The 21,994-nt window shown below is 44.0% G+C and overlaps 1 protein-coding gene and 1 pseudogene across 1 annotated transcript; one reads left to right on the top strand and one right to left on the bottom strand.

The window, feature by feature from the left end:
• The first annotated feature begins 1,232 nt into the window (after positions 1–1,232).
• ugcg (UDP-glucose ceramide glucosyltransferase) lies at positions 1,233–10,283 on the top strand. The gene is made up of 10 exons (XM_061061056.1): positions 1,233–1,690; positions 4,269–4,413; positions 5,888–5,990; positions 6,112–6,213; positions 6,304–6,416; positions 6,517–6,695; positions 7,589–7,675; positions 7,869–7,976; positions 8,153–8,231; positions 8,635–10,283. Exons 1-10 carry the CDS (start codon positions 1,593–1,595, stop codon positions 8,803–8,805), a joined length of 1,185 nt encoding a protein of 394 aa, XP_060917039.1. The 5' UTR covers positions 1,233–1,592; the 3' UTR covers positions 8,806–10,283.
• An 83-nt stretch (positions 10,284–10,366) lies between these two features.
• Positions 10,367–21,820, bottom strand: LOC132991992 (polypyrimidine tract-binding protein 3-like; annotated as a pseudogene).
• Between the last annotated feature and the right edge of the window lie 174 nt (positions 21,821–21,994).

Here is a 21,994-nt window from a genome sequence, read left to right as displayed (position 1 = left end):
TGTGAGGAAGAGCGAGGAGACGAGGAGTGAGGAGACACACTGAGGAAGAGTGAGGAGACGAGGAGTGACGAGACACACCGTGAGGAAGAGCGAGGAGACGAGGAGTGAGGAGATAAACCGTGAGGAAGAGCGAGGAGACGAGGAGTGAGGAGATAAACCGTGAGGAAGAGCGAGGAGACGATGAGTGAGGAGACACACCGTGAGGAAGAGCGAGGAGACGAGGAGTGAGGAGACAAACCGTGAGGAAGAGCGAGGAGACGAGGAGTGAGGAGACACACCGTGAGGAAGAGCGAGGAGACGAGGAGTGAGGAGACACACTGAGGAAGAGCGAGGGGACGATGAGTGAGGAGACACACTGTGAGGAAGAGTGAGGAGACGAGGAGTGAGAAGACACACTGTGAGGAAGAGCGAGGAGACGATGAGTGAGGAGACACACTGAGGAAGAGCGAGGAGACAAGGAGTGAGGAGACAAACCGTGAGGAAGAGCGAGGAGACGAGGAGTGAGGAGACAAACCGTGAGGAAGAGCGAGGAGACGAGGAGTGAGGAGACACACCGTGAGGAAAAGTGAGGAGACGAGGAGTGAGGAGACACACTGTGAGGAAGAGTGAGGAGATGAGGAGTGAGGAGACACACTGTGAGGAGGAGTGAGGAGACACACCGTGAGGAAGAGTGAGGAGACGAGGAGTGAGGAGACACACTGTGAGGAGGAGTGAGGAGACACACCGTGAGGAAGAGTGAGGAGACGAGGAGTGAGGAGACACACTGTGAGGAATCGCGAGGAGACAAGGAGTGAGGAGATAAACCGTGAGGAAGAGTGAGGAGACGAGGAGTGAGGAGACACACTGTGAGGAAGAGTGAGGAGACGAGGAGTGAGGAGACACCCTGTGAGGAGGAGTGAGGAGACACACTGTGAGGAGGAGTGAGGAGACGAGGAGTGAGGAGACACCCTGTGAGGAGGAGTGAGGAGATGAGGAGTGAGGAGACACCCTGTGAGGAGGAGTGAGGAGACACACTGTGAGGAAGAGCGAGGAGACAACCATTGTTACAGAGACAAACAAATTAAACATTTTTTAAACTAAACTAGAATTGAAAACAAAAGGTCAAACCTAAATAAGAAATACAAAATAATGACAAATCCAAAACTGTAGTATAATCTGGTTATTTGACATGGAACTGTTATTTTGAAGTGTAACCGGAAGTCTCGTGGTTTTACAGTCTATGGTTTCTACCAGCGCTGGTTCCGCCCGCCTCTCCCCCCGATTGGTCAGCTGACCTTCGGCCGGTCTGCTGACTGTCAAACCCCCTGAAGCCCGCACCGTGACCCGGACACCACCAGGCCGAGGCCGGTACCTGTGTCCCCGTCCCTGGAGCTCCTGACCCGGGCTGCTTCCTGCCGCTCCTCTCCGCTGTCATCTGTCACGGGATCTCCAGCCTCAACAAGCCGTGCTCGCTGCATCGAGAGTCCGACCCTGACACCCCGATCCTCCCGTTCGTTCCTGTCCGAGGCCGGTCTTCTGGTAGACCGTATCCCGAGCTTGTGTGACCCCCTCCCCCCGCCGGCCTCCAGCCCCGGCAGCCCCCGCTGGTCGTGATGTCGGTGCTGGAGCTCGCCCTGCAGGGCCTGGCCGTGTTCGGCTTCATCCTGTTCTTCGTGCTGTGGTTGATGCACTTCATGTCCATCATCTATGTGTAAGTCCCCGCTAGGCTAACTGATGCTAACTGTGCGCCGCGTCTGTTTCCTGCCTTTTGAATCATTCATTCAGCGTGTTTTGTTAGTAACTAATTTAAATATTTAACAATAAAGCATGTTTAGTTGTTTTTAGCGGGACTCTGTGTGTGACAGCAGAGGAAAGCACCGGGTCTGGACGGTTCTCTGTTGGGCGTTTTCCTGGTTAACCGCTAGCCGGTTAGCTCTGCTAGCTTGAGATCAGTGTTCATCTGATGGGGAAATGTAATCGATTAATAATTAAATCATCCAGCTGGTTCGGTTTATGACGAGTCTGGAGGTTTATATCGATGTGGTGTAAATTACGATCTAACGTCTGAAACCGTCACGGTTTGTTAGTCTCGACATTTAAATTAGTTTCCTGCTTCCTCTTGTTGACGCTGAATCCCGTTTAGAAAACAGCTGATTTAACAATGTTTCGGTCTGCGCTGTTGATCTCGCCGGGCTTTGTTGCTAAAAATGTTTTTTGAAGTCTTATGGGTCGCTCATCAGTTCGGCATTATCCATCTCTCATATAGAAAGAGTCAATCTTCTTAAATTCAATGTTTTGAACGAGTTTCAGGGTTGGTCCTCCTGGCTCCTAACACCAGCTCTCAACGATTTAAACATACTAAAAACGAATTACTACTATTAGAACAAAGAGACATAAATGAAGAGGAATCATTGTTCAAAATCATTTAACAGGTATATAAATCATTCTGTCGTCAGTCACCTTTGTGCTAACATTTTGACAAAGCTTAAAAGTGGCACATTTTGGAAAGATGTCTGGTGAAGACAAGTTAAGGAAGCTGAAAGGTGATGGGGCAACATGGAGTTTCCCTGTCTGTCTCTTTCCGCTGGGTTTGAAATTTTAAGTATTGTATAACCATGTGGTCTGGTTTAAGGTTGCCACACCAAACAGGTTAAACAGATAGATCAGTTTGGCTGATCTTCACTGAATCAGACCTTTGGATCTTTGAACAGCAGGAAATATGGCCTGAAATCATTAGAGATATGATTTTTGGGGCATTCAGTCACGTCTTTCTCCTCCTTCTCTGAATATTCCGTTTGTTTCCCAGGTTTAAAAACATTTATGTAACTCTCTTTGGGACTTTAAGAGATTAAAGGATTTTCTGAAGTTTCCAGGCCCTTTCACTTTCCCAGGTCTTTGTAAGAGACACAGATTTATGTGGGCTAACTTCTGAGAGTCGGTGACTGAACATTAAAATAATAACAAACACATGAAGAGGTTAAGTCCTGCAGGTCGAAAGTCCTTTTTTGAGCACAAATAGAGTCCATGTAATCACAGACGTCCAGCTCCTGCGTATGGACTCTACTAGCTAACACGAACCTTGTGTCTTTGTGGTTAATTTTTTTTTAATTGTTGTCCAATAGTTTGGGCCTTTGCTGGGAGATATTTTCTACATCAGTATCATAATAAATAAGTAATAAGGCTGAGATATTAAAGGAGCAGTATGTAACTCTGACCCCTAGTGTTTAAAATGGGTACTGCAGTCTAAATTCTAAACATTGTAAAGAGCTGTCTCCCCCCGCCCCCCTCCTCTCTAGAGTCGATGCTCACACAGGTTGCCATGTGGTGGACACTGAAGCTTCAGTGTTTATCCAGCTCTGCATCGGTCTGTAAACCTTTCTGTGCTCTAACCTCTCTCCATTTTTCAAAATCATCTCCAATATTGATCCTAGTTTGAGCACGTTTCTGCTCGTGGAGCTTATTAGAAACATGCAGAGGCTTTTTAGGTCGGGTACAATCACTTCTATCTGAACCACTTCTCTTGCCCACTTCCATCACTGCAACACCTGTTGGTTTGACCTGATAACTGCTCTCATATCTGGCAAACCGAGGGGCGTCCAAAACGGCCGTGTGGGGGTCACCTTAAAACCGTCTACCTTCTCTGGTCCAAACAAATCCAGAGCATTCAGGACCAGAATCTAAAGTTAGAAGGAGGACATACTGGCTGCTGCATTGTTGTCAGAGAAGCCAGCACTTCAACATAACATGTTTCCTTAATGTCTGATCATATAGTAAGGTACCTTTATCATCTCACTCACTACACATCTCACTGATTGGTCCTTTCGGATTCCCTCTTAACGCTCGTGGTCTAAGGATAGGCCAGGTCTTATGATGAGAAGTGAAGCCTTTAAGGCAAAGCTGGGATTGTTATGTTTAAATAAAGTTAAGTTAACTTTAATGAACGACCAGAAAAACATCAAAATGGTTCATCACATCGATGCAAAACTGCTGCAGGACCGTAGCCAACCAGAGAAGTAGGCGATACTTCAGGATAAGAATGATTAGTCCGACTCCGAACTAAACCTACACGTTATAAATCTTAATCTTCCCTTTATTAAAAAATCACTTTATTGTTCATAAACAAACACACTGAAGTGACATCATAATAAAGACATTATTACTGTCCGTTTGCTTTGAACCAACAGTCCTCAACCTTTTTCAATCAGTCTTCAGATGCTGCTCTTTATCACAGTGTTTGGTGTTGTCCTGATGTAACTGCCGCTGACCTCTGACCTCTGTGTCCGTCTCAGGCGTCTCCACCTCCACAAGAAAAGGTCGGAGGTCAAACAGCCGTTCATGCAGCTCGCGGGAGTTTCTCTGCTGAAGCCTCTGAAGGGCGTAGACCCAAACCTCATCTCCAACCTGGAGACGTTTTTCACTCTGGATTACCCCAAGGTGACACTAACTGCCCCCACATAACCACCCCTCAACACCACCATAACTGCCCCCTCTCACCCCTCAACACCACCATAACTGCCCCCTCTCACCCCTCAACACCACCATAACTGCCCAGAATCATAAATACTGAGGGGAAGTTCAGTTTTACTGAACCTACTGCCATCATACCCTCTTGACTAACATTATTGTCTTCTCTGACTACAACTACCACCCACCCAACTGCCAAAGATAGTGATTGGTCTGTCCCTGATTCACGTTTGACTTCCCCGACCTCTTTCAGACTACCATCCAGCAACCTTCAAACTGCCACAGGGGCAGAACCAGCATCTTTGATTTCAGTAAGACTGTACCTGACATCCCTTAGACTACACCACGTGTTCCTGACTGCTCTAACTACCTTCTAGGTACCACTTTTGTTTCCGACAACCCCAGCAATTTCCAAGTCTTCCATCACACTGCCTCTGAGTACCATCAAATCTGTGCCGGACTACTCTTTGATTGCTCACTAATACCATACCCCAGCATCATCTGACTGCCCTCTAACACCACCATGACTCTCAGAGAAACTAGTGGACCACCCAGCCTACACCCAATTCAATGCAACAGCCCTTGACTTTCACCTTATTTCTGACTGCCATTTATTTGCCATTCGATTACCCTTAACTGTAACCAGACCAACATTTTAACGCCCCCACTGCCATCCCAGAGCCCATATGCCCAGCTGACCAGGGCATCTGTCTGCCTTGTTATCACTGGTTGGCCCATGAAAACATTTTACTGCCCCAGCCATTCTTCCAACCACCACCAGACTTCCCTGAACTACCATCCTGAACTTCTATGTGACTGTACCCAACTACCATCAGAGTAGCTCTTCTGCTTCTGACAGTCCAAACTACCACCCATCATGTCCCAGTCGTCTTTGCTTTAGACTATCATCTTAACCACCCTAGAGAGTTCTTTCATTACTCACTCACACTGTCCATTTGCCCCAACCTTCTTCAGATTGCCCTGCGGTATTATCTTACATCTTGGTCTACTATTACTTTACCCTGTGATTGCCCTTCACTACCATCCAACTGTGAACTTTCTTTAATCCCATTGCCGTCACTGCCATTTGTATTCTGCTGACTGCCATTTGATCGCCTACACTATCCCCTTATTGCCCAAGACAGGGACTTTTTCTGTCCCTGACCAACTTTCAACTGCCCCAACTAGCCTCCAAAGTGACCCAGTGTACTAGCTGACGGTTCAGACTGCCATCCGGTTGCCAATCAATATAATCAACTCACCATGTGACTGTCCAAACATCCATCCAATAACCCTAGACCAGTGATGAACTGCTCATGACACCCATCTTACTGCTGATTACCATTCAACTACCACACACTGCTCCTTACAGCCATCCAAATAACACCACCAACTAACCAATAAGAGTGGGCTCCCTGAAACATGTCTTCTGTTTGCTTTGCAGTATGAGATCCTGCTGTGCGTTCAGGATCAAGATGATCCAGCTGTTGACGTCTGTAAAAAGTTGTTGGGCAAATATCCCAACGTAGACGCTCGATTATTCATCGGTGAGAAAAACGATGTCACAATATCATAATTTTAAACTCAGCTAGCATTCTGGTAAAAATCAAACAATTTACATTACCTGTTTTATACCACAGCAAAAATGTGTTGATCTTTGATACTCAGGGGGCAAGAAAGTTGGAATCAACCCCAAGATCAACAACCTGATGCCGGGGTACGAAGGCGCCAAATATGGCCTGGTCTGGATCTGTGACAGCGGCATCAGAGGTCAGTACACCTACATTTAACCACAAGCTTAAGACTCTCATACACATACGTCATCATCGCTAATGCTACCTCTGTGTGTGCATATCCCAGTGAAACCAGACACCCTGACAGATATGACCAATCAGATGACGGAGAAGGTGGGATTGGTCCATGGGTTGCCATATGTTGCCGACCGCCAAGGCTTTGCTGCCACGCTCGAGCAGGTAACCAATGCTAAGGCCACGTTAAATCAGGCCTATAAAATGCTATTCTTTGTTTAAGCTCTTTTGATGCTAACAGATGCTAATTCTAACTTGTTTTTAGGTGTATTTTGGGACGTCCCACCCTCGCTCATACATTTCGGCTAATGTGACGGGGATAAAGTGCGTGACAGGGATGTCATGTCTGATGAGAAAGGATGTGTTGGATCAAGCTGGAGGGTTGGTCGCCTTCGCTCAGTACATCGCAGAGGATTATTTCATGGCTAAAGCAATCGCTGACAGGTTAGCATTTTAACATCAGCAAAGGGTAACTTCATGGCTAAATCAATTGCTAACAGGTTAGCAGGTTAGCATTAGCAAAGGGTAACTTCATGGCTAAATCAATTGCTAACAGGTTGGCAGGTTAGCATTAGCAAAGGGTAACTTCATGGCTAAATCAATTGCTAACAGGTTAGCAGGTTAGCATTAGCAAAGGGTAACTTCATGGCTAAATCAATTGCTAACAGGTTAGCAGGTTAGCATTAGCAAAGGGTAACTTCATGGCTAAATCAATTGCTAACAGGTTAGCATTAGCAAAGGGTAACGTCATGGCTAAAACTAAAGCTGACAGGTTAGCATTAGCAAAGGGTAACTTCATGGCTAAAGCTAAAGCTGACAGGTTAGCATTTTAGCATTAGAAAAGGGTAACGTCATTCCTAAAGCTAAAGCTGACAGGTTAGCATTTTAGCATTAGAAAAGGGTAACTTCATGGCTAAAGCTAAAGCTGACAGGTTAGCATTTTAGCGTTAGAAAAGGGTAACTTCATGGCTAAAGCTAAAGCTGACAGGTTAGCATTTTAGCATTAGAAAAGGGTAACTTCATGGCTAAAGCTAATGCTGACAGGTTAGCATTTTAACATTAGAAAAGGGTAACTTCATGGCTGAAGCTAAAGCTGACAGGTTAGCATTTTAGCATTAGAAAAGGGTAACTTCATGGCTAAAGCTAAAGCTGACAGGTTAGCAGGTTAGCATCAGCAAAGGGTAACTTCATGGCTAAAGCTAAAGCTGACAGGTTAGCATTTTAGCATCAGCAAAGGGTAACTTCATGGCTAAAGCTGACAGGTTAGCATGTTCGCTGCTGCTGGTTTAAACATAATAAATGTGAATTGATTGAAATGTGATGGTTTGTCTCCTTAGAGGATGGAAGTTCTCCATGGCGACACAGGTGGCGATGCAGAATTCGGGGTCGTACTCTATTGGCCAATTTCAGTCCCGCATGATCAGGTGATCTCTCAACTCTTTATCTAATTGGCTGTTTCTCTTTTAGTATAATTCCTTCTGTCTACAATCATTTTAAAATAATTAGTCACATTTACTTTTTGTTTTTAAAGTCAATTAGTGTCTAAATTAAGCGTCATAGATGTTTCTTAAAGTGACACACGCGTTAAAATGTTTCTAAACTGTTTTGTTTTGGCAGGTGGACGAAGCTGAGAATAAACATGCTGCCGGGCACGGTGCTGGAGCCCGTGTCCGAGTGCTTCCTCGCCAGCCTCATCATTGGCTGGGCCGCTCATTATGTGTTCAGGTACACTTTACATTTTTTAAGTATCCTGTTTTGTGTTTGTGCATGTAAACATCATATCCTGATTTCAGTGCGCTGTGGCCTGTATATGCCTTTCTGATGGCTGCTGACTAGCTGCACAGGCGACGCCTCAGCCAAGTGAAGTTTCAGCTGTGTGTGTGTGTGTGTGTGTGTTACAGGTGGGACATGATGGTCTTCTTCATGTGTCACTGTTTGGCCTGGTTTATATTTGACTACATCCAGCTGACCGGAGTGCAGGTAACTCATCCCGCTGCAGTAAAAGAATAAATCTAAATATATGTTGTTATTTCTCTGATTCAAAATAATAAGAACAAAGAGCTCCTCCCACTTAATAAATGTTGAAAAAGTTTTTGTGCAATTTTAGTCCGTGTGCAGAAAATTGCCTGCAAGTTTTGATCATCAAAATAATAAATGACCTGACATCAGGACTTCTATTTCGGGTTTTCGATATCGTCTGATTTTTACTAGAATCATATCAAAGTTAAAAAATCTGTTGTCATGACGACCCATTTTACCCTAAAAAATAATGTTAGCTTACACTGTAAACAGGAAGCAGGCCTGTAAATCCTCACACGGGTGAACAGCAGGTTTTTGTGGCTCTGTGTCTCATTGGTTACTGATCGATGACATCATCATGCAGGGCGGAACCCTCTGTTTCTCGAAGCTGGACTTCGCCGTGGCGTGGTTCATCAGGGAGTCGATGGCGGTGCAGATCTTCCTCTCCGCTCTGTGGGACCCCACCATCAGCTGGAGGACCGGACGCTACCGTCTGCGCTGCGGAGGCACCGCCGAGGAGATCCTCGACGTCTAGTTACCACGGCAACCTGCTGCCCCTCCACCACCTCCTCCTCCTCCTCATGAGAGAAAGAGGAGAGAGAGAGAGAGACTGACGTTTGTTCCTGTTTTTTGAGGAATACTGAAGAGAGTGTACGTGTGTGTGTGTGTGTGTGTGTGTGTGTGTGTGTGTGTGTGCGCGCGTGTATGTACATGTGTGTGTGTACATGTGTGTGTAACTATTTATGTTCCTTTTGGTGCTAAAACTAAATGATGCCAGAACAAGCTTATGAGAGCGCAGGGAGGAAGAGGAAAAAAATAAACAAGAGAAAAAATGTGAGGGAGTGATGCATCGCACTGAATCGTCTGATCTTTGATCAGTTCATCACCCGGCTGCCAGAGAAATCCAATCAACCAATCAGGAGGGAGGAGTCAAACTCCTCTCTCCTGATTGGCTGTCACCTCAATGTTAATGTTTAAAGTTTGTGAAGTTTTTTTTTTTTTTTTTTTTATGGACATGAATATGAAATAATAATCGGATGAAACGTGAAGAGTGGCGACGAGTCGGACAAACGTTTACGTGACGACCACGACCTCGCCTCGTTAACATTGAAAGACTCTCCTTAAAGTCACGCCAATGGTTTTAAAATGTGTCAGATAAAGTGACATTTTTGAGTTTTAAAAACGCAGAGTCGGCGTCCGATTTCAGGATTTTATTAAATTAAATTTTAGAAAATCTGAACGGTAAAAACATCATCCCTAAATTCAAAAAAACTCTTCTGATTTAAAGACAAACATCAGTCATCTTCCCTTTGTCATTTTATTTTGAAGGATATTTTCATAATATTTAAAAAATAAAACTTCATGAACTTAATTGTCCCTTCAAAATAAAAGCATTCGAACGTTGAGTTTCCAAACAAACTGTGAAAAAATAAATCTGCCAATCAGATCGGAGAATCTTTGTCTGCCAATCAGATCGGAGAATCTTTGTCTGCCAATCAGATCGGAGAATCTTTGTCTGCCAATCAGATTGGAGAATCTTTGTCAAACTGTTTTATATATTCCTTTTTATCTTCCCGCCGTCAGCACAGCGAGCACTGAACGAATCAGTATTCTGACGTTTAATGGTCTAAACATTTCACCAAACAAACAATCAATCACAGGACCAAAAAAAAAACAAGAACCCACATTTCTGAACATTTTGTTGTTTAGTCTGAACACTGTACAGAGTGTGTGTGTGTGTGCGCGAGTGTGTGTATGCATGTGTTTGCGTGTTTTTTAAGCTGTGTTGCTCTACTGTTAGCCTTTAGCTGTTAGCATAGCTTCAGGAGGTTTGGTTGATGACATCAGCGCTGAGTCGGACGAGCCCCTGTCTCCGTCATCCAATAAGATCTGTAGGATTCGTTTTGTTTTTTTAATGCCGTTTATCTGCTGTAGTCTGCGAACCGACCAATCACAGCTGAGTGTCCGATTGTGTCCGCACAGGAACAATAAAGTTTTATCCTTTCAAACCGAGTCTGTTTGTAGAAAACGTCAGAGTCTCTGATTTGCTGAGAGGAAGGACGGTGGGTGGGGATTGTAGAAACTGAGCACAGTGATTGGTTGTAAAGTGATTAATTTATTCAGTGAGTCATGCTACAACTTCCTGTCACACTTTCAGAATAAAAGTTACCAAACAGACCCCTTCATGCACTGATACAATATGAAAAATATTCATGACGATTATAATATTAAAGGTCCCAGCTGCTCCCACAATGCACCACAAGTTTACATTCATCAGCATCAAAAACTAAACGATACATTCAGATCGAAAAAGAATAAAAAACTTTCGACATGAATCTGAAATAAATTAAAACATTTAAATTTTAATGTTTCCATAAAACTCCAGAAAGAGTTCAAATGTTTCTCACGTCGATCTTTTAGAGTCAAATCGTTCAAATGAAACAAATGTTCAGCGTGAATGTGACTTTAAATAAAACATGTAACGTTAATATGTTCATGTGTTACCCAGCTAGGGAGAGCAGCCCTCCCCTGGCAGCCCTGCAGCGTTCTGCCCCTCTGAGGCTTCCAGAGAGCTGACCAATCAGAAGAAAGAGTTCCTTTAACACGTAACAGGTCAGCATCATACAGGAGGTCATCAGAGGTCGTCAAAGTCTTTGACTTTGTTTAACACTAAGTGTTAAAAAGTAACCATCTCGGGTATTTGAGTAATCGTTACTCAAAGTGTTCCTTGTAGAGCGGGGAGGAGAGCGTCCTGTAAGAGGTTTCAGCGCCCTGCGGAGAGGCTTGAAGCCGTCTGGGGCGTGATTAGCAGAACAAGGCGTTTAGCGCCCTCTGCAGACTCATCCTGGGATAACTCAATGTACGTTTACCTTCAGGGCGCACTCACACTAGACAAGCCGTAACGTGCCCAAGCCCGTTTGACCCCCATAGTCAAGTTTGTCTGTGGAGTGCGAGGGCTCGAGCACTGATGGCAGTGCTTGGTACACGGTATGGTCGCTCACGAGCACGGGAACACAACGTGGACATGAAGTATAATCGATCCCTGCGTCCATTATCCAGAAATCCCGGAGTGTTAGTGGGACGTCACTGAACAGATCGACTCGGAATTCGCCCCAAAGTCTGTTAAGAGTTCGTCATGTTCTGGACCAGAACCTGGACCAGAGCTAATCCACCGTGCTGCTATCATACAGTCTGCGGCCGCTAGTGGACAGAAATGTTAAGGTGGAGTTTCAATGAATCAATCGAACCATCAGAACGATTACTGAGTGCGTTTGTTTTCATCGTCTCTCTTGAAGTGCTCAAAAAGTGTAAATAATAAAGCAAACGTCCTTGGCAGCGCTACACGCTCAGACCCGGTTAGTCCTGGAGCAGTGTGAGTGCAGGTCAGCGGGGGGTCATGTTTCGTAAGGGAGCTGGCGAGTGTGAGTGCGCCCTCAGTTTGAGCATCCATTTTGTGACGCTCGATGTGAGTTTAAAGCGGAGATCAGAACAGGTCAACTTCAAGATTAACTTTTGTTCCTTTAAACATCGAAAGACGTAAAAACAGCCAACGTTTCACGTTCAGAACGAGGAGATGCTCACAAATCCTGCAACAAATAAACACAACGTTCGGAAAGCCTTTTAAACAGGAAGTGATGTCATATTGAAGAAGGAATTGGTCCAATTAAAAGGCACAAAAACTTTGGTTTTGTCTGAACCCGCCCACTTTTTAAAGAACCAAGACTTAAAGACTGAGCCCTGACGTCAGGTCAACCTGATCAAATGTTTTGATGTTTTAAATAATTTAGAGAAAAAATGCATCAAATAATTTGTTTTTGTTTTCTACGGATGCCTAGAAGGGTCAAACACGAGTTTTCTTCACGTCTTAACTCTTAATAATAAATTAATCAACAAGCCCTGTTTACGCTCTGCACGATTCAAACAGAAGGTCAGAGGTCAGAAGGCAGACTTCCTGTTTTTAGTGGCTTACTTCCTCTTTTAAAACAAAACATCAGACCAAAAATTAAAGTTATTTTAAATGAAAAAAAAAAACATGTTTGATTGGAATAAGAAAAAGTAATCACAGCTCACACACACACATAAATACAGTCATGTTCAGGTAGGGGCAGGGCTTAACATCACTGTGTGTTTGTACAGTATAAATACATACATGATTAAATAACCAACAGACCGAGAAACCACCGGCAGAAGAATCCAGAAAAATAAGGCACAGAAAGAGTTTAGCAGAAACAGAAAATTCAACAACGACAGCTCATGAACAAGAAATAAGAAGACTTCAGTCCGACAGACAGCAGGAGGAGGTGCCGATGGCGAAGGCACGTCGACGTCGCTGAGGATCGAAAACGTTCTGAATAAAAGAATAACCACATAAAAATCAACAATATTTAAAAATGATTCACATGTTTGTTTTTCTAACGTTTGTGAAAAAGGCCGTTTAAATAAAAACAGTTAAAAGAAATCTATTAATTGTTTTCGTGAAAATAAAAAACTTCAGAGTTTTCAGAATGTCGCTCCATGCCGCGTCTCTTTAAAAACGACAAGAAAAAAAAAAGTTTTGCTTGAAAAGTTCTGAAAATGTGAAAAAGTTTTTTTTCTGCTTCCCGTTCTGTAACAGAAAAAGTTCACTTCACTTTATCTCCCTGCTGGACTCCACTACCCACAATGCACCACCTCAGGAATGTGCTCTGTAACCTGTGTCGCCAAGGAAACGCCCCCCACGCTGAGTGTCATCATCCGTCACTGTGATGTCAGAGAGAAGGCATGGAGAGTGCTCCCATTGGTCCGTTTGTTCCCACTGGACCTGGACTCAGAGAAGGACTCGGGGTCAGATAGTGGACTTAGAGAAGGACTCGGGGTCAGATAGTGGACTTAGAGAAGGACTCAGGGTCAGATGGTGGACTTGGGAAAGGTACCTTGATTACTTGGGGTCAAATGATGAACTCGGTAGAGGACCGGGGTCTGATGTCAGACTTGAAAAAGGACTTTGGGTCAGGTGGTCCACTTGGAGTAGGACTTGGGGTCAGATGGTCCACTTGGAGAAGTAATCGGGGTCAGATGGTCTACTTGGAGGAGGACTCGGGGTCAGATGAAGAACTTGGAGAAGGAATGGGGTCAGTTGGTGGACTCTTCAGAGGACTGGGGGTCAGATGGTGGACTTGGAGAAAGAGACTCGGAGGTGCTGGTTGTGGTCAAGTTGGTGGTCATGCAGGGCGATCAGAGCCTCAATGGCTTCCTCTACAGATGCGAGCTGGATCAGAGCCATCTTCCTGTCCTTCCTGTAAGGGAGGAGTCAGTGACTCGGTTAGTGACTCAGTAACTCAGTCAGTGAATCAGTCAAAGACTCTATCGGTCAGTGAGTCTGGGACTCGGTCAGTGACTCTGTCTGTAATTCGGTCAGTCAGTGACTCGGTCTGTGACTCGGTTTCTTTTTGATAGTCATAGGTTTAGTGTTACTCACTGGAAAAACTTGAAGGCTTTCACTGTGAATCCACTGGAGCAGAATAAATCCTTCAACACGTCCTCGCTGACTGACGAGCTGCGAGGAGAGAACATAAATATTGGAATTAATCCAAATGAGAAGAAATGAAAAACGTGGAGGCGGCTGGCGTGGACGGCGGGTCAGGTGAGTCTTACGGGATGTTGGAGAGGTGAAGTGTCGCAGATGGAGGGAAGATGTTGTTAAAGTTTTTGGATCCGGGTTTTTTGAAGCGGTGGAGGGCGGAGCCTGAGAAGTCTCGGGTCAACACCTGCTCTTCTTGCCCCGCCCCCCCACGAGGTAGCTGCACCACGGGGTGTTTGGACAGCATCACCCTGATCACGTTTCCATGGAGACGCTGGCCGTTCAGGTGACTCATCGCTGTAAAAAAACCAACAAGATAAATCTCTGTGAAGTCATCGTGATCAAACATTCACTTCTGTTTTAGATTTAAAAAATAAAAGTCTCTTATTGTTTCTCTGACACACAGTTGGAGTAAAGATTTCACAATAAAAGCATGAAAATGTGTCACACCAAGTTGAGCCTGAGTGGCATCGCTCATCTGAACGAGAGCGTTCTCCTTCTTATTGAAGAGAATCTTCACCCGCTGAACGTCCCCGTAAACACCTGGAAACACACACACACACAAAGAAACACATACACACACACGCACACACATACACACGCAGAAACACACACACAGACACACACACACAAACACACAGAAACACACACACACACAGACACACACGAACACACACACAGAAACAAACATACAAACATACACACACACACACACACACATTTTTTAAATTATTGATCTTATCGTCTTTATTCATCGTTTGATTCTCCACAAATCATCGAAACCTCTTTTTCTTTCATTAATCTGACGTCAGACTTCAGAGTTAAAGTTTGTAAATAATCAAATATTCTCACCGAACAGGATGAAGAGGCCGTGAGGAGACACGCTCTGCAGAGACAAACCAAGTTAGGTCAGAGAGCCGTGCTCTGATTGGTCGGCTACTGTGTGTGTGTGTGTGTGTGTGTGTGTTTGTGTGTGTTTGTGTGAACTCTGACCTCTGGGTTCAGGTTGGACACCAGCAGCACAGAGTGGACACCGGGAGGCGCCACCTGCAGGGAGACACGAGGAGGAGACACCAACGAGCCGTGGACGGGCGCCATCGCCAGACCTGAGAGAGAAAACTTTATTAACAACAGAGACAGCGACGAATGAAGTGTGTGTTAATGTGTCTCTGGTTTGTTGGTGTCACCTGTGTGTTGGTGGAAGGTGGGTGGGAAAGCTGCAGCTCCGTACGGAGGCAGAGCTACACCTGTAACACACACACACACACGCACGCACGCGCACACAGTTATTTAGACGCCCCTGCCTTACAGTAGTTCAGTAACACTGACAGGTGTTAGCATTAGCACTGGCCACTCTCACCGAACGCCGCGGCGGGGTCGAGCTCTCCCGTGGGGAGGTCGGTGCGGGTGAAGTCTCGGCTCTTGTCGTTGTTGTATTTCACGTTGAGCGCGCTCAGTTTGGAGAAGTCGATCCTCAACGTGCAGCAGCCGTTATAGATGTTTTGACCCTCCAGAGACTGAAAAACATGAAGACAGAGCTGACGTTTGATTGGTTCACAGCTTCAGCACAGAGTCTGGACTGGAGCCGGGTAATTTAATTACCAGAGAAATACAAACTCCTGCACACTGCTCGCTCCTCGCCAGCTCCGCGCACTTGTCAAAATGTTGCCAATGTCTTTGTGATATTAAGACAGCTCCTTGATACTTGACCATTAAAGTAAACCAGTGTGACAGTGTATGTGTGTGTGTGCGCGTGCACTTGTGTGTGTGACCGTGCAGTTACTCACAGCCTTGGCGTGATGAGCATGCACGGCGTCACTGAACTGTAGCAGAGCCTGGAACTGATTGTTTTTGGTGAACGTGATGATTTTTAACACAGAGCCGAACTTACTGAAGATCTGAAACGACAACACAGAGAAACACACAGAACTATAACACAACGATGACACACAGTTACTCGCTGTGGTGGTCTGACAGATGTGTAGATTGTAGCTGCTGTGGTGGTCTGACAGATGTGTAGATTGTGACTGCTGTGGTGGTCTGACAGATGTGTAGATTGTGGCTGCTGTGGTGGTCTGACAGATGTGTAGATTGTGGCTGCTGTCGACATGCAGGTGGAGCAACGGTGAGTCTGACTTCTGTATAGTAGATGGTCACGATGTGTGATGTGGTTTTGAGGTCTCATGTATCGTAAACTTGTAAATAAAACAAAAACAATCTAGAACACAGAAACAACACAACAATAAAGAATGTAAATATGAGCGACCTGCTGCAGGACCTCCAGGGTCACCGGGTAAAATAGATTCTCGACGATGATTCTCAGGACGGGACTCTGACCAAGAATTAAGCCCCGCCCCTCTCCTACTGATGCCATATTCCCAGGATGCACTGCTGCTGCACTGATGGCCTGCAGCGCCACCCTCTGTCGACAAACAAACCAAGCTGACTTCATTAAATGCACAATGACAGGTAAAGAAATACGTTAAGAACTAAAGGATTTTATTTTCAATAAAAAAATGTTGATTAACAAAATGATGATGTGGGCGGGGCAGCTGCTGCTGCTCCTCACCTGATTGGTCAGATTGTCGGTCTTGAGCTCGCGGTGGTTTGAGTACTGAATGAAGATTGGCTGGTTCCTGACGGTGGGTGGGGCCGAAGTGTAGTAGTTCACCATGGCAACAGAAGCTTCATCCGACGCCATTTCTACAAACGCCTAAAAACAATATTTAACATTTTATATATTTAACACAAAAAATAACAGATTTCATCAAAACACCATGTTTGGAATTTAAGTGATGAACTGAAGGTGATTTCATCATGTGGTGTCTGTGTGTTAGCAGTTAGCCGTTAGCTCTTAGCAGTTAGCTATTAGCCTGAAAACAGTTACCTGGTTTTTGGCCTTTAATGTTATCAGCTTACTAACTTGGCCAAAAGGAAGCGCCAGAGCTAGCACTTCCTGTTCAGAGACGTCAGGCGGAAGCTGACGCAAGTGAAGAACCCGAGATGGGACGCACTGAGCGCGCTCAGAAACACACAGCCTATCAGTGCCATCCACTGTGAAGGGACAGAAAAGGCGACTTAAAAACTTCTCAGTACAATTTATTATTAACCTTTATTTCAAATACAATTCACAATGGTGGGTGAGACAACTACAGTCAGTGACAAATCTCAGTGCCGAATGAAAAATAGTGTCCAAGGACTTCAGACATTTGTATGACGCACTCAAATAAAGCAGGTCCCCATAATCAAAAATCGGCAAGAATGTCGCTGTCACTAATTTCTTTCTGACTCTGAGAGAGAAGCAGGTTCTAGTTTAGTGACCAGATTATTGATATGAGCTTTAAATGAAAGCTCCTGATCTAGGATAAAACCCAAGTACTTGTAGTTTAAAACCTGCTCAATAGGTTTTCCTTTAGATGTTACAATATTTGGAATGTTCTGTGGTAGCACCTTTGTATGAGGGAAAACCATGAGCTTGGTTTTATCTGTGTTTAAAACCAATTTAAGATCATATAAACGAGACTGGATAACATTAAAAGCAGCTTGTAAAAACTCAAAAGCCTGGGTGAGTGAGGTTGAATAGCAATAAATAACGGTGTCGTCAGCATAAAAATTATACATTGCATTTGACAAGTTATTACAGAGATTGTTTATAGGGGCACCACTTTAGTAATGTCCAGAAAGGAAGAGGTAGTTCCAGCCACCTGAACACATTGTGTTCTGTTGGATAGATAGTTGGCAAACCAGGCAGCTGCATGTTTAGATAAGCCAGTGTGATGTAAGACTTGAATCAGCAGGTTGTGGTCTACTGTGTCAAATGCTTTTGAAAGATCAATAAAAAGAGCGACACAATATTTTTTGCTGTCCAGAGCTTCAAATCATTTAGGACCTTCAGCCCAGCTGTAACAGTGCTGTGCTGTTTTCTAAAGCCAGATTGGAGAGGAGATAAAATATTATTTGATTCTAAAAATTCCTTTCGTTGGTCACTGATGATCCTCTCAAACAATTTAGCTAAAATACACAATTTAGAAATTGGTCTATAGTTATTTACATTTGTGGGTTCACCTCCTTTTTAACAGGGGGAGAACAAAGGCCGACTTCCAGATTTTAGGAATTTTGTTGCTGGTAAGACTCAGGTTAAAAATATGTGAGAGTGGCTCAGCAATAAAATCAGCAGCCAATTTTATCAGGTCATGCTGCTTTACTTGTGTCCAGCCTCTTTCGTGCATTGTTTACCTCAGTGACAGATACAGACGTAAACTCAAACGGGCAAGTGATGGGTCCACTCACAGCCTGCGGAGTCAAGGGTGTGTTAACACTAGCCAGACCAGCATTTGTCAGTTCAGGGTTTAGTGATTCAAACAAGGATCCAGCTGAAATAAAATGATCATTAAAACAATTTAGTATGTCTGTCTTATCAGACAGTGTACCAGATTGAGTAATTAAAGAACTTGGTAAGTCATTAGTTGTCACATGATTTGAAGAAGATTTTATGACTTGCCAACATTTTTTAGGGTCATTTATATTTTTTATGGATTCATGTAAGTAGAAGTCAGACTTAGCACTCTTAATAAGGGAAGTACATTTATTTCTAAGCTGGCGAAAGCTGAGCCAGTCTACCTCTGTCTTTGTTTTCCGAGCCCTGGCCCAAGCAATGTCTCTCTCTTTTAGGAGGTTTCCAATTTCAGAGGAAAACCAGGGATTTTTTCGGCCCTTTACCCTAAATTTTTGAAAAGGAGCATGTTTATTGACAATACGTCGGAATTCATCATAAAAGTATTCAAGAGCCAGCTCTACATCATCAAATAGAGCAACTCTACTCCACTCAAAGGCAGCTAAATCGTGCATAAAAGCTGAGATGCAAAAGTTTTTAACATCTCTTTTGCATATAATATTGGGCTTTGACTTTGGAAGCTTGGAATTTCTTGTAGCTGCAATGGTACAATGATCACTCAGGTCATTTGCAAACACACCTGTATCCGTGTACTTGTAGGGAGCATTTGTTAAGATAAGGTCAAGTAAGGAAGATTTTGATGGGTTTTTATCATTGAGTTGAGGAACTGATCAATTGAGTTAAATTTAGTGAGTCACAGATAACTTTTAGATTATCAGACGAGGCAGTCAACCAGTCAAGATTTAAATCACCAACCAAAAGAAGCTCACTGGAATTAAACCCGGTCATGCAAGATGCAAGAGAGGCTAGGGCTTCAGGGGAGGCAGAGGGAGGTGTATAACAACCTATAATTGTGAGAGATTGGCCATGGGAGAATTCAAGCTTCAGGGCAAGGAATTCAAATTGTTTGGTGATGGAGAATCTTTGTGTTATTTTAAGATTGATATGATTTTAAAAACTTCAGATCTGCAGTCACATTTTTCACCAAAAGGGAGAGAGCAACCTCGCTCCTCTCCAGCTCCTCACACGTGTACAAAAGTTGTCCACACAATGTGCTATTAAGTCCATGTGCAGGAGTTTGAGGACAGTGTTTAATTATTAAAAACAAGAAAGTTGCAGATATAGTGGGCTCAGGAGTTCTGTTTCTGTAGCTGTTGTATCAAACAGGTATTGTTATAATACCATAAAGTTTAATATCCAGGTATCATAGCGAGCTTTGTCATCAGCTGTGTTCACACTAAAAATCTGAATAAAAATGCTTCATGTGAACACGTCAGTTGAAAGAGACCGATCTGATCCGGCTCATTCAGACAAAAATCCGTCTTGTGGTGGTTTATGCCGATCGTCTTTCAGATCTATATAATGTACACGCCTGGTCCGATCACTTCGCCCTGCTTTGGGTGAAACTATTCTCACTGAGCATGTCTAAAGATCCTGCTCCCTCCACACTCACACTCTGGCTCCGCCCACAGCTGAGGGAGTCTTCGACTTCTGATGGAAATAAATCTCAGTGCGGAGAAAAACTTGACTGACAGAAACACGAAGAACAAAGATCAGTCACATTCTTCTTCTACTGTTTCAGGGAGATTAGACGGACAGGAAGCTCTGAGCGTGTCAGAAGGATTTTATTCTGATGAAATGTTTGATCCACGTCTTAATCGGATCGTTTTATTTGGCCACATGTAAACGGTGACGTTTGAATCCAACAATGACTTTAACCTGATTGAAGGAGTATTGTACACATAAACACAGATACTGACTGTGGAGCTCAGGACAGAGGGACGGGACTCACCTGTGGACAGGTTGGATGTGCTCATATTCTCCGAGCCGCTGAAAGAGGAAGTGAACTCTGATTTCTGCAGAAACACAAATACAGAGTTTGATACTGAAGCGTGTTCAGACAGAAAATCAGCTGATGTCAAGAATAACATACTGTACTCACTGCTTATTTGAATTTAAATTTACATGCAGTGTGAAGATACGAGCATAATAAAGATCACTAGCATTAGCATGCTAACACATCAATGCAGCGCAAGTTGTTTTGGTTTCATGCTGGTGCTCAAGTGCGACATCTACTGGATCAAAATGTTGCATATTCTTCCTTTAAGATTACGTCATATAGCAGTTCACTTCCTTGTTTGAGCCTGACCGTACTCGACAAATGAATCGTGTCTGAGACCACCTCTTCAAGCGGACTCAGGCACAGTATGTTTGTCTTCACACTGATCAAATGAACCGGACTTTGAGGTCAAGCGTACTCAGATCCGGGTCCCAGATGTGATACCACCCTAAATTGTGACTTTGCAAATCTTTGTTTTCAAGTCCCAAAAGAATCAAACTGAGGAGATGTATATGTTGCCAAACTTTGTTTCCTATAAGTACATATAATAAGTGGGAGGATAAAAGGGGTAAAGAAATTACACTTATTTGTGTGTGTGTGTGTGTGTGTGTGTCCACAAACTTCAGGCCACCCCTCCATGAGTCTGTGCCCCAGGTGGGCCGCCCCAGTTATTAAAGTCTGGACACGCCCCTGCTCTCCTGTCTCATGAAAAAGATGTGTTTTGAAAGCTTTGGTACTCTGTATTGTTTAAAATCAGGTGGAATGGAGGAGTAGCGGTGTAATGAACATGTTCACGACCTTCGATTCAGGTGACTAAATCATCTATGATCACTTTTGTAGGAAACATGATGAGCTGAAAGAATAAAATGTGAATGTAGTTTAATTATGTTATTTATAATTAACATAAAGACCCCTGTTACCGTTCTGATCAGTGTTATGTCCTTAAGAGCATTAAAGCATAAAATAAACGTATTTTAATAATATGAACACTATACTCTCTGTCTACTCTCAGTTATCGCGACATTTCCGCCAATCAAACCGCGTCGCCGAATCGTCACTCTTCGTATCACTTCGGACCAAAACAAAAACAGAAAAAGGCGAAGCACACGCGACAAACAGCGCGTGAGGAGCGGGAAAATGAAAAGGATGAGAAAGGGGGTTCAGTGGCGGGTGATGTGACAGTAAACAAGTAAACAACAACAACAACAAACAGGAGGTGGGGATTGACGCCAGAGGCACGCGCAGGTGCGGTTCAGTCACCAAGGAAACGCGAGGGAGGAAGGAAGGAGGGAAAACGGGGAATGTTCGGGAAAGGTTCGGGAGGTATTTCCCGCGCTCACCCGTCCATGATCCGCGAGGAAGAGGAGGAGGAGGAGGAGGAGGAGGGGATGAAGAGTTCTTCTGGTCCGCGAGCCTCCAGCTCCGCACACAGACAGCAAACCGTGGAGAACAACGAGCTCACTTCCCGTTTGGTGACGTCATGAGGAAACATGGCGGCTCTTGCAGACACGCCTAAGATCCATAGCTCAGATCAGAGAAACAGAGGGATCGATAAATATCAATAACCGGTTAAAATTCATGAAACAGCTCAACACTCATAAGTTTAACACCTTTTATTTTTACTTAGTGTCACAAACAGGCCACAACTTTGTCATTTTTTTATGTTATAATATTTTATAAAATAAATAAAACAGACCACTTAGAATTTAAAGACAATCAAAATAAAACAACAACATATTTCTCAAGACTGCATGGTGCCTTAAAGGCTTAATATGTGATTTTTCACACTTTAATATAATATAAATCAAGTATATCCTCTGAAAATAACTCTGAGTCATGACTGTCTACAATGGGTGTAACACCCGAGTCCCACTGTCTGTGATGCTTTCAGAGTTTTCAGAGTCCTATCTTCAGTTTGTTTACATCGCCAG

Source organism: Labrus mixtus, chromosome 17 (assembly GCF_963584025.1).
Source record: "Labrus mixtus chromosome 17, fLabMix1.1, whole genome shotgun sequence".
In the NCBI taxonomy this organism is placed as follows: Eukaryota; Metazoa; Chordata; class Actinopteri; order Labriformes; family Labridae; genus Labrus; species Labrus mixtus.
The sequence above is the reverse complement of the archived record's forward strand: the minus strand, read 5'-3'. Positions and strand labels throughout refer to the sequence as shown.

Coding starts and splice junctions, on each gene's coding strand:
- ugcg (XM_061061056.1), top strand. CDS start 1,593: ATGTCGGTGCTGGAGCTCGCCCTGCAGGGCCTGGCCGTGTTCGGCTTC. Junction 7,676..7,868: donor TTTCAGTCCCGCATGATCAG/GTGATCTCTCAA, acceptor TTGTTTTGGCAG/GTGGACGAAGCTGAGAATAA. Junction 7,977..8,152: donor GCCGCTCATTATGTGTTCAG/GTACACTTTACA, acceptor TGTGTGTTACAG/GTGGGACATGATGGTCTTCT.